This window comes from Neoarius graeffei, chromosome 17, assembly GCF_027579695.1.
Source record: "Neoarius graeffei isolate fNeoGra1 chromosome 17, fNeoGra1.pri, whole genome shotgun sequence".
Lineage (NCBI taxonomy): Eukaryota > Metazoa > Chordata > Actinopteri > Siluriformes > Ariidae > Neoarius > Neoarius graeffei.
In genome coordinates, this window is record NC_083585.1 from 40,640,602 (window position 1) to 40,652,829 (window position 12,228).

General features: G+C 41.3%; 1 protein-coding gene across 2 annotated transcripts in view; it reads left to right on the forward strand.

Moving 5' to 3' along the window:
* Positions 1 to 12,228, forward strand: part of arhgap35a (Rho GTPase activating protein 35a) — a 161,599-nt gene that overhangs the window by 85,984 nt on the left and 63,387 nt on the right. For both annotated transcript variants that reach the window (XM_060944210.1, XM_060944209.1), the window contains one exon: positions 7,215 to 11,317. In XM_060944210.1, coding sequence (XP_060800193.1) covers positions 7,586 to 11,317 — 3,732 coding nt within the window. In that variant the 5' untranslated portion in view covers positions 7,215 to 7,585. The remainder of the gene's footprint in view (positions 1 to 7,214; positions 11,318 to 12,228) is intronic.

The following is a 12,228-nucleotide window of genomic DNA, read 5'->3' on the forward strand; positions in this document are numbered from 1 at the left end:
GGCTCATTTACCAAGAAAAACAAAATAGTGAATCGTGTTGCTGAACTAGCCGAGGATGAAATAAAACCTGTACTTGAACACCCCAAAAAAGAAAGAGGCAACAATATATGGAATATAAGTATGTTATAAGGTAAGAACATCTTTTTTAATTTTTCAAGAAATATTATTATAGCATTTCTCACAAATGGCTACTGTCATTTCACCGGGTTGTTTACGTTCTAAGCTGAAATGATTTTGTCGGAAGTTTTTATTTATCAAATTTGCAAAAAAAAAAATTGTTTCTTTAAAATCCAGTGAATGTGGAGAGAATAAAACAGTTCTTCCATGAAATCGAGTTGTACATGGCTTATAGCCAACTCGATGCTACGCGCCTCATCGGCTATCAGCTCATGTACGACTCGATTTTGTGGAATAACTGTTATATACATTATTATTAGCTATATTTAGTTATTAGGTGCTTTTGAAAACTGTGTAGTTGAATTTGCATGGTAATAATATCAGTCATTCATGGTATCTGCACCGTGTATTTGTGTGGTGCATTAAACTCATCTGGATCGTGCCACTAAAAGCATGAAGTTCAAGCTCTTACACAAGATACTTTTCAAAAGCTATCAGAATTTGAGTCCATCTCTGTGTGTGGACTCCAGCTCAGTCATTGAACAGCATGACCTCAATGACTTGGAGTGTAGCGTGTGCAAATTCCAGCCTCTGTTCCACTAGCTTCGGCCATTTTAACAGCTCTTGTGCACATGTGCAGGCCAGGCCAAGGCTTATGGAATGTGACCTGTGTTTAAGAGCAGCCAAAGGCTCCAAAGGCCATCCGGAGTTGTCTCTATGATCAAGTCTTTACTGTGTCCTAAACAGCAGTAGTTCCTTTTGATGAACCTGATGGAATGCACTGTTCCTGTATGAATTTTTCCTCTCAGACTTTTTTAGCACCTATTAATCCTGATGCCCAGCGCTAAGCACAAACTCTCCTGACTCTTATTGCTCATCGTTATGGTTTTCGGCTTGCTTGTGGCCACATGTGACCTCTTTGACCAAAGGCCCTTTCTCAGGGGAGGTGATCCAGCCAGAAAAGTGCCACTCACCAGTCCGTTTCACTTTGCTGTTCTGCAGGTGAGCTGCAGGTGTTTGCTAGCCCAAAGCTACGATCATCCGTTAGCAGACGTGTCTGAGGTTGTTGGACACTCAGTAGGCCTCAGGCCAGCCAGCTGCGTGTCAGCCTATCTTTGGCTGGCTGGGTACAATTCAGCTATATCCAAATATGGTTATGGATGCAAACAGATCTGGTCTCTGACACGTGTCTGTTGATTGACAGGTTTGGGTTTCTGACTCCCCAGGCTAATACTTCAGCACAGATTGTTGTGTTGAGGAAAACAAATTTGCTGCAGATTTCAGAGAATGAAAAAGATGAGCATTTTATCCAAGCCAATTTTACGGTCTCTGAGTTTGCTATTAAAAACTAACATTCGTAGATTGATTCAAATAATTCTGGCAATTTAAGCTAAGATAACAGCAAACAAAATGGATGTCTCTGTGGGAGCAAGAACTGCTGTCAACTGAAAGTGATTCAGTGCAGCAGAGAAGTTTATTGTCTGAGTAATCCGTAATCTATCAACACAGTAAGCATGAATTTAGCACAGCTAAGGCATATGCAAATCTTCAAACAGCAGATAATTCGTATTGGTAAAGAAGCATTAGATATTCTCTACTGCCGATTTTTCCTGATAGTGTTGTGTCTCTTTTATTTTCTTAATATCTTAGTGTGGCAACACAACAGAATAAAGGAGCCCAGACATTTTGTTTGGCACTCGTTTTCGAAAATTTCCTGAGTATTGCTTTGCATGCCAAGTATGAGCATTGCGGAAAACCGTGCAAACACACTCAACTGGGAGTGATCGACCAGATGTGACCATGCTTGCGTTCACTGAACAAGCATTTCCGAGCCTCACTCGAGGATGGCAGATGATTAAGAGGGGTTTCCTTAATTAGACAAATGACTTGCTCGATTGATTGTGAACCTGTGAGCATTGCAGGGTTGCTTTGGCTGCCCTAATTGACTGCTCTCATATTAGAGAGAAAGCGTGAGAGAGAGAGAGAGATGCTCATGTGACCATGCCAGTCTGTAGTCAGGTAACTGTTGTGGCCATTTCCCGTCAGATCTCACTATTTATACATTTTTTTTTAAAGAGGCGTTTTCATACAATTTCATTATTTTAAGTTTCCAAGTCTCTTTTAAATGGGACACTAAATTAGTGGCCACCTGTTTCCTGTTAAATTACACAGAATAGGTCATTTCTGTGCCCTCAATCCGTCTAGATGATGTAATCAAATCTTGAATGCCTACTAATTGATAAACATGCAGTATCTCATGGAATATATTTATTAGTTAGTAGTGCTGCATGCTGATGGTTAAAATGAAAATCATGGATATAGCAATTATTCTGCCAAATAGTTTTACTGTAGTTTTTCTAATTTTAGCTAAAGAAAACATTATAAAACTCCTACAAATGTTGATTCAAAATAAGACTGCTCCTTAATCGTATTAATCAAGTCATTCATATTCATTCACTCATTTTCTGTGTCGCTTATCCATTGTGGGTTGTGGGTGAGCTGAAGCCAATTCCAGCTGATATTGGGTGAGAGGAGGAGCACACCCTGGAAGGTTACCAGTCTATCCCAGGGCTAATGCAAACGGACAGACAGCCATTCACACTCACATGGGCAGTTTAGATTAGCCAGTTAACCATGTCTTTGGACTCATCTCATCTCATTATCTCTAGCCGCTTTATCCTGTTCTACAGGGTCGCAGGCAAGCTGGAGCCTATCCCAGCAGACTACGGGCGAAAGGCGGGGTACACCCTGGACAAGTCGCCAGGTCATCACAGGGCTGACACATAGACACAGACAACCATTCACACTCACATTCACACCTACTGTGAGAGGAAACTGGAGCATTTGGAGGAAACCCAGTCGGGCATGAGGAGAACATGCAAAACTACTCACGGAAAGGCCCCAGCCAAGCGTCAGGCTCGAACTCGGAACCTGCTTGCTGTGAGGCGACAGTGCTAACCACTGCACCACCGTACTGCCCTTTAATCAAGTGTTAATTTTTAAAATATACACACAGTAGGAAATTATTGCTGTTGTAGTTCATGCCTGTTTATCTGGTGAACTTTTAGTTTTTTTGCATAACTGTAAAATTCTCAGAAAATAAATGTCTTACTGTGATTTGGTCAGACAGCTTAACCACAAGAATGAAAGGGTTGTGATTGAACGTGTCAGAATCAATAAACACTGATATTTAGTTAACCAGTTAGATAAGTTTAGCTCCTCACCCCAGTGACACCATGGGGTCTGCTTAATTCATTAAGGAAGCCAAAATTTGTGATCACAATTAAAATGATTTATGAAATACAGTCTTTGTGTGGAACAGAAGTGGGTCATGTTGTGTAGGGGGGAGAAGCAAATGGGCATTGATATGATTTGTGGTCTCAGTGGCAGGAGGTTATTGAGCTGAACAGATTTAAATTTTAGCCTGCTGTGTTCCCCCTTCCCTTTTGTTATCAGAGCTCAAGTAGGTTAGAAATTAAAAAAAAAAAAAAAACCTACAAGAGGCAGTTAAAGGATTATAACAGGTCCAGTAATTATAACAGGGCTAACAATGACCTGCTTGATTATTTTGGGTCCTGTGAATTTCTCTTCAGACAAGCGAGTGTGTCGAATGTCAGCAATCGCTTGCATACAGGTTTTTTCTTTCCACCTGCATTCTTAAGATAACACTAGCTTGACCCACCCTTGATACTGCATCACATGGAAGCTCCTCTCCTTTATTCTCCAGGGTGTGGGTGGAGGCAGTAGAACTGCAGTTACAAGCCTTTCAGTTGTACTTCTGCAGGTGAGGCTGCAAAAGCTTACTTTGTGTTTGCTCAGTGTCCATTGATTGCTGGGTAATCACGCAGCAGCAGCACAAGACTGCTAAAAAGCTTAGTTGGAAGGCCTTTATGAATAAACCATGAATCCCTTCACCTTATGACAAATCTGGAATTGACCTGCAGATTGCCAGTAATGAACCAAGTGTTCTTACAGGGCTTGTCAATATTTTACAGGGTGTTTGATGTTGGGGTTGTGTGTTTTTTTTTTGGGGGGGGGGTCAGGTTTTCTATACAAATGCCAAAACTCTGAACAGCTGGTTTTGAGAGAGATTTTCCTTTGTGTTTTCTTTGTGAAATACTGGGTATAAGTAGTCTATTGCCCCTTTTCCACCAAAGCAGTTCCAGGGCTGGTTCGGGGCCAGTGCTTAGTTTGGAACCGGGTTTTCTGTTTCCACTGACAAAGAACTGGCTCTGGGGCCAGAAAAACCGGTTCCAGGCTAGCACCAACTCTCTGCTGGGCCAGAGGAAAGAACCGCTTACGTCAGCGGGGGGGACGGAGTTGTTAAGACCAACAACAATAACAAGACCGCGAAAGATCGCTATTTTTAAGCGACGAGAAGCAGCAGCTGTACAAATGCGAAGTCATCCATTATTATTATTATTATTATTATTATTATTGTTGTTGTTGTTGTTGCTGCTGCCGCTTCTTCCGTGTTGTTTTTGCTTCGATATTCGCGCCAAGGTTTATGCAAACGTGGCGACGTAACTGACATATACAACGACGTGACTGACGTATACAGCGACGTAATGACGTGGCTTCCCTTAGCACCGCGAGCTATGGAAAAGCAAACTGGTTCTCAGCTGGCTCGCAAGTTGAACGAGTTGTGCACCAGCACTGGGCCCGAACCAACCCTGGAACTGATTTGGTGGAAAAGGGGTATATGTGGCATACTAAATTTATGAAGTAAGAAAGTCACTTCAGTTTTCCACCAGGGTTCCAAAAATTCAAATCCCAGCAAAGTTTTTCTCGTTTAAAATGGATTTTAGAAAATTATTTTCATGGTCGCACCGTCCTCTTTTTTAGTATGAGAAGAATGCTTATTTATGGCACAGAGTTCTTGCTTTGTGTATTTTTAAAGTTCTGAACCATTAGTACCTATTGGAAAGCAGTATTCATGATCCACAGTGGTTTAATGAAATATTCACTAAACAAATAATGAACAAGGCATAGATTCTTGAATCTGTGACCATGTTCAGTGATTATACCCCTTGTCTGGGTTGTTCAGCTTTTATTGAGCTGCTCGTTGAGCTTGGCAGGCTGTTGTGACTGCAATCATAATATATAAAGGTTTATTCACGGCGAACATGAATGTTTTTCTCACACGTAAAAAAAAAAAAAACGCATTACGGGATTTTAAAAGAAATGTAGGGATCAATATGAACACCTGCACATCAGTAATGCTGTACTGCTGCAGCAGTCGAGTTTTTCATTTTTCATATCTCTTCTCTTCATTTGTGATATAGACTTTGGTGTCTTGTCAAGGATAGCTTGTGTGATAACTGTCAGCAGTTAGTAACTCTTGTATCTGTGCACAGAGTGTATGAGAAATAGCATGGGGACAACAATATTAACTCCAAAGGAAAGTGTAAATGTTGAGCCGGACCAAAACTGGCAAATGGTGTTTTAGTGGAAATTCCACTGGAATAGTATGGCTCCACATAATTTAAATTAAACTCAGGAGACAATAAGAAAAGGTTTGGCTAAACATGCAGTTGGTACTCAGAGTTGGTTGTTTCCTGGTAATTTGTCTGTTATATTTTTAGATCTGGTGCAGCACACTCAGTAGCACTTTGTGAACTTGCCCAGTCATTCTGATCTTCACAGCATAGCTTTTGTTATTCCATTTTTATTCTGTAACTTATATGAGCAGGTACTGCTCCCTTTTTAAGATTTGGGTGTGTCCTATGCTGTCCCATATTTTCTTTCGTTTGTTTACTTAAGAGAAGAATGATCAACTTATCCTCATTGTTGTTGTCTCTGGTGGACTTTTCCCCATTTATTTAAGATGACAAAAGTACACATCAGGATTGTTGTGAAGGACTGTGTTTAAAAAAAAAAAACTGGTTAGGAATATTTTAATGACATTTAGCTGCATGGTAAACTTTAGGGATTTGCTTCTCCGGTCTATTCTCATTTTTGTCAAGGGAGTGCAAATTAAAACTCATTCTCTAAATAGACTTGCTGTTGCTAGTGGTTTGAGAAAACATGTTTCCTTACATTTAGTTCAGACATGTGGTTAGGTTAGTGTGTGTATGACTGTATGAGGACCCCGCTGAAAAGATGTTCATGGTGGCAATTTGAGATTTTGAACTGTGCACATAATTGGGCTATCCTAAATTAATAATAATAATATTATTATTATTATTATTACCACCACCTCGCCTGGGACGGAGTCCACCAGGGGGCGAGATATTGTTTTCGGTGTTTGTTTTTTTTTGTTTGTTTCTTTGTTGATATTACAGGAAAATGGCTGGGCCAATCTTCATGAAACTTTTCAGAATAGATGGGCATTGGTCTTAAATAGAACCTCCAATATTGAGGGTCATCCGGTCAAGGTCACCAAAAAGGTCTAAATTGTGTTTTCGCGACATTTTCCTTCATATTCATTCAGATGTGTTCTGATTGGCTGAGAGCAGTATGGTGTGCGAATGAGACTTGGAATCAGAACCATGTTTATTGGCCAAGTTTGTTCTTACCCAAGGTCAAAATCAAGGTCACCAAAAATGTCAATCATTTTTTCGTGTTATCTTCTTCATATTCATCAGAAGTGCTACCGGGTGAGGTTTGTTTTGCCTGGCAATATGTTGTTGTTATTGTTTAGATGTATTTTCTATTTTGTAAGACTATATTCTGAAGGTTTTGCAGATAATCTGATGAAAATATGATTTATGTTTTTACTTGAGGGGTTACTGAAAGTTCATTCTTGAGTTCAGATGCTGGAAAGTATCCAGTGTGCACTGCTGCCTTTTGAAAACCCATTTGGCTTCCCTATTTGCTTAATTAACAACTAGTTCTAAAGTGCTTATGAAAGCTTTCATCTGTTTATATGCACACTATGCACAGACAATTCAAAGCCTATAACAAATGCTGCCACACAACAACCATGGCTATGTTGTAAATTAACTTTTACACAATTACGTCAATTCGCAATATCTTTTGGTATTCTCATTTCATTTTTGTTTTTATGATTATGGCAAGAATCTCCTGGACTAATAGCAAGATGATAGCAATACAAAAAAGACGCTCATACGCTTTTTTCTTCTTCTTTCTTCCAGGCATATATTCAAGGTGGACGAAGCCAAGACTTGGTTTGTGTGACAGAACCCTTGAGAAGAGATGAGCTGGGATAGTTCTGCCTCTATCACACCTTTCTAGATTCACATTGGACCTTCTCCACTTTCTCCCAAATCCCCAGTTGCACACAGACACTCTGCCTTGTTTCTGCATTTTGAGGTTTTCCTGCTAAGTGCACAAATGACTCTGTATTTAAGATTTGGCCACTAAGAGTATTGAATACACTGTCAACAACACTAATTAGGAACTTGAGGACCTTTTTAAGTCCTGAATGTCCTTGGATGGAATAGCAACCCGGTAGCTTTCCAACTCGAGCTTCTGGGAATGGAAAGATGAGTGCCTTCAAACGATAATGATGGCAAAAAAACAAGATGCCCGGGCACCAACCTACAACCTGGTTGTAGTAGGTTTGTCTGGGACAGAGAAAGAAAAAGGGCAGTGTGGGGTAGGGAAGTCCTGCCTTTGTAACCGCTTTGTACGCCCCAGCGCTGATGATTTTTATTTGGACCACACCTCTGTTCTGAGTACTAGTGACTTTGGTGGTCGAGTAGTAAACAATGACCACTTTTTATTCTGGGGTGAGGCATCACGAACATTGGAGGAGGGACCTGAATGCCGAATGCATGTGGTGGAGCAGACGGAGTTCATTGATGACCAAACTTTTCAGCCACATCGAAGCACTGCACTGCAGCCTTACATTAAGAGGGCAGCTTCCACCAAACTGGCCTCTGCTGAAAAGCTAATGTATTTCTGTACTGATCAGCTGGGTCTTGAGCAGGATTTTGAGCAAAAACAAATGCCTGAAGGAAAGCTTCTTGTAGACGGATTCCTCCTTTGTGTCGATGTAAGCAGGGGAATGAACCGCAATTTTGATGACCAGATGAAGTTTATTTCCAACTTGTACAATCAGTTAGCAAAGACTAAGAAACCAGTTGTACTTGTATTGACCAAGTGTGATGAGGGAGTTGAGCGATACATTAAGGACTCTCACACCTTTGCTCTAGCCAAGAAAAACGTGCAGGTAGTTGAAACTTCAGCACGCTCTAATGTCAATGTTGACCTTGCTTTCCTCACCCTAGTGCAGCTGATAGATAAGAGTAGAGGAAAACCGAAAATCATCCCCTACTTTGAGGCTCTAAAGCAGCAGAGTCAGCAGATAGCATCGGCTAAGGACCGCTATGAGTGGCTTATCAATTGCATTGTGAAGAATCACAACGAAACATGGCCCAACATCAACCGCCGAATGCAAACTTCCAATGAATACAAAGACTATGTCTTCCTTGAGGGTACTTCCAAAGCAAAGAAATTATTTCAACAACATGTGCACAGGCTCAAACAGGAACACATAGAAAAACGGCGCAAGATTTATTTAAGTACACTTCCACAGGCTCTGTGTACTTTGGTACCAGATTTAGATGAGATTGATCACTTGAGCTGGTCAGGGGTTCAGAAGGTTCTGGAGACAAAGCGTGGGTTCTCACATTGGTTTGTTATATTAGATGACACACCATGGGAAACTACTCCACATATAGATAACATGGAAGATGAGCGCATACCCCAGGATCTTTTGGAAACCCCAGCTGCAGAAGTCATCTATGAAAGTCATCTCGAGCAACTGAGAAATGAGAGAAAGCGAGCAGAAATGCGTCGAGAATTCAAGGAAAAACTGGTTGCGTCACCATTTGTTACTCCTGGCAAGCCTTGGGAGGAGGCTCGCAGCTTTATAATGAATGAGGAATTTTACCAGTGGCTGGAGGAACCAGAGTACCTGGATATCTACAACAAACATCAGAAGGAGATTATTGACCAAGCCAAAGAGGACTTTCAGGAGCTTTTGCTGGAGTATTCTGAGCTGTTCTATGAGCTTGAGGTGGATGCTAAACCCAGTAAAGAAAAAATGGGTGCCATTCAAGAGGTTCTTGGAGAAGAACAGAGATTTAAGGCCCTCCAAAAACTTCAAGCAGAGAGGGATGCTCTAGTACTCAAGCATATCCATTTTGTTTACCACCCAACAAAGGAAACCTGCCCTAATAGTCCGTACTGTGTGGACAGCAAGATTGAGCAAATCTTAGCCACAAGGTTTCCTACTCGGTATGCATTTGATGGCACATTAAAGTCCCAGTATGGTGATGGAAAAGTAGATAAGATTAATCTTGTAATCCTTGGAAAAGATGGACTTGCAAGGGAGTTGGCCAATGAGATAAGAGCAATGTGCACCAGTGATGACCGATATACGTTGGATGGAAAAACCTATGAGCTGGCTCTGCGGCCAATAGAAGGCAATGTACGTTTACCAGTTAACTCTTTTCACACACCCACTTTTACCCCACATGGATGCCTCTGTCTCTACAACTCTAAAGAATCCTTGTCCTATGTTGTTGAAAGCATTGAGAAACTTCGAGAATCAACCATCAGTCGAAGGGATAACAGCTTAGCACAGCTCCCCATGTCGCTCCTATTGATCACCAAGAGAGGAGTTGGATCAATTGGGGATATTGGGGGAGAAACTGCCCAAAGCTTAATAATACAAGGGCAACTTGTTGCTGGGAAATTGCAGTGTACTTACTTGGAGCCTGCTTCCCCAGGTGCAGGCTATGCGCGCAATCTAAATGAAAAGCAGATCAACCAAGTCCTAAAAAGCCTCTTGGATGGACAGAGAACCTCTTGCAACCTTGGAAGTAGCTCCCCTCCTTTGCAGCCTCCACGTGCCCGTTTTAGAGACTCTCAAGCTCAACAGACCTCAGAGGCTGATTTACATGTTGTAATGTGCATCATGTGTGGAGACAGTTATGATGTAGACCAACTTTTATCACCATTCTTACATTCTCCGCACTGTAGACCTTCTACCAACCTATCTAGTGGCACATCAGTGTTGTTGGACCTTACTATTGGTAGCCAAAGGCAAACCATTGACCTAGCTGTGCTATCATATCATTCTACTTTTTCTTTACGCAAGAGCCGTTTAGTGCATGGGTACATTGCAGTATACTCAGCAAAACGCAAAGCTTCCATGGAAACGCTTTGTGCCTTCCTTTGTGAAGTGCAAGACATTATTCCTGTGCAGCTGCTGGCAGTTGGGGAAAGCCAAGCAGAGCTTACAGAATGTGAGGTAGCCCGTGATCAACTGGTCGAAGGGGAGGAGTTGGCTCATGAAATTGAGGGCCGTTTCAGTTCTGTTGTCTGCGGACCAGGTGGAGTAGTGGGCGGCTTGCATCGAATAGATCTCTTCCAGCCCTTTTTAAAGGAGGTAGTTGAAAAAAGGACCATTGTAGAGGCCACACACATGTATGACAATGTAGCAGAAGCCTGCAGTACCAATGAGAATGTCCATTCACCTCGTTGCGAGTCACCAAGCATCCCTCTGCTGGACTCTGAAGATGATGTTGAGCCCTCGCCACCTTACCCTGTCTATAGAGATGATAGCACTTTGACTCATGGCTTTAAGTTTTCTGACCTGGAAAGTAGTGATACCTTCAGTGTCATTTCTGAAATCAGCACCTTTGAAAGTAAGCTGAACAACAAAGTTCCACCACAGGTGCGACCCAAACCCACAGTTACGTTTGGGAAAGTTAGTCTCGGCTCCTACATGGACCACGGAAGTAACAGACGTTCACTACCTTCAGTCACATGGCCGCCAAGCAGCGATGGTGGTTATGATCCTTCTGATTATTCTGAGCCGGTAGATGCCGTACCTAAACCCCGCCCCACAGAAGAGGAAAATATTTACTCAGTCCCACATGATAGTACACAGGGTAAAATTATTACCATTCGCAATGCAAACAAGAGCCATTCTAATGGTGGGGGCAATGGCTCAGACAGTGAGGCAGACAGCAGTTCACTAGAGCGCAGGCGCAAGTTGTCTACTGTTGGAGTTAAGCCACGATTATACCGTGATCGCTCTAAACGACTGGGCAAGTTCAGTAATTTCCGCACAAGTTTCATTGGCAGTGATGATGAACTTGGTGGTCCACCCAAAACCAAAGAGGACGAGATGGGGATACAGAAAGGGGATAATTCTTTGAATGAAGAGGGTGAGGACCCAAAGAGAAACAAAATATTGAGGAGTCTGCGCAGGACTGGCAAGGTAAGTTTTCAACCTGCATGTGTGTAGTTTTTTTTAAGATTGACGAACTGATTTCAGCGCTTTAGTGTTTGCCATTATGAGAAGAACATTCCGTATTTGCTTTTGTTTTGACGAAGCTGTACACCATAGCAACTTGCATTAGACCAGGTATTTTTCTGTATGTTGTTGAAATCTATTCTGAAATGGCATTTGTAGCATACGATACTCAACGTAGCGTGTTAATGTGTTCCATATATTCTCATGAGCCTAAACTTGATTTTGAGAAGCACCGCTATTATTGTCTGAGTCTACAGAATGAAAGTGAAGACCAAGGTAAATGCTTTCCCTCAGGAATCTGGACATATGCTTAGAGTAAACTAATATTGGCCATGTGTTTGAGTTAAAAAGCATTAACCTTACTCGTTACCTTATACACAAGGCTATAGTATGTAGTTTCAGGTTGCCTAACCTCAGGGCTAAATAGACATATGAAATGAACAAAAACGTACATAAATTTAGTGCCTCGGGTTTTACTAATAATTGTTTCTGTTAATAGCAGTCTAGTGATGATTTGATTTTCCCTTTGTTAATTTTCTAGCCTGTCATGAACACTTATTCATATTTTAGTGACTTACTGTTACTTTCTGCATTCAGTTATGTACGCTGCCAAAATAATCATGAGTCTTGTTTGTACAATAGGAATCGGTCCCAAAAAAATGCTGGGCAAAGCTGGATATCTTTAACATGTATTACTAATCCTTCAGCTTGTTCAACTTTGTTTAAAAAAATAAGCAAACTTTTAAGTTTTGTTTATATACTGTTTACAACATAGTAAAATGAAGTGCAAATTTGACATGATATTAATGCTCAAATATTTGCTATAAGGTAACTGGTTGGTTTTTGTGGCTACTGCCTCATTGTAATGTAAGAAT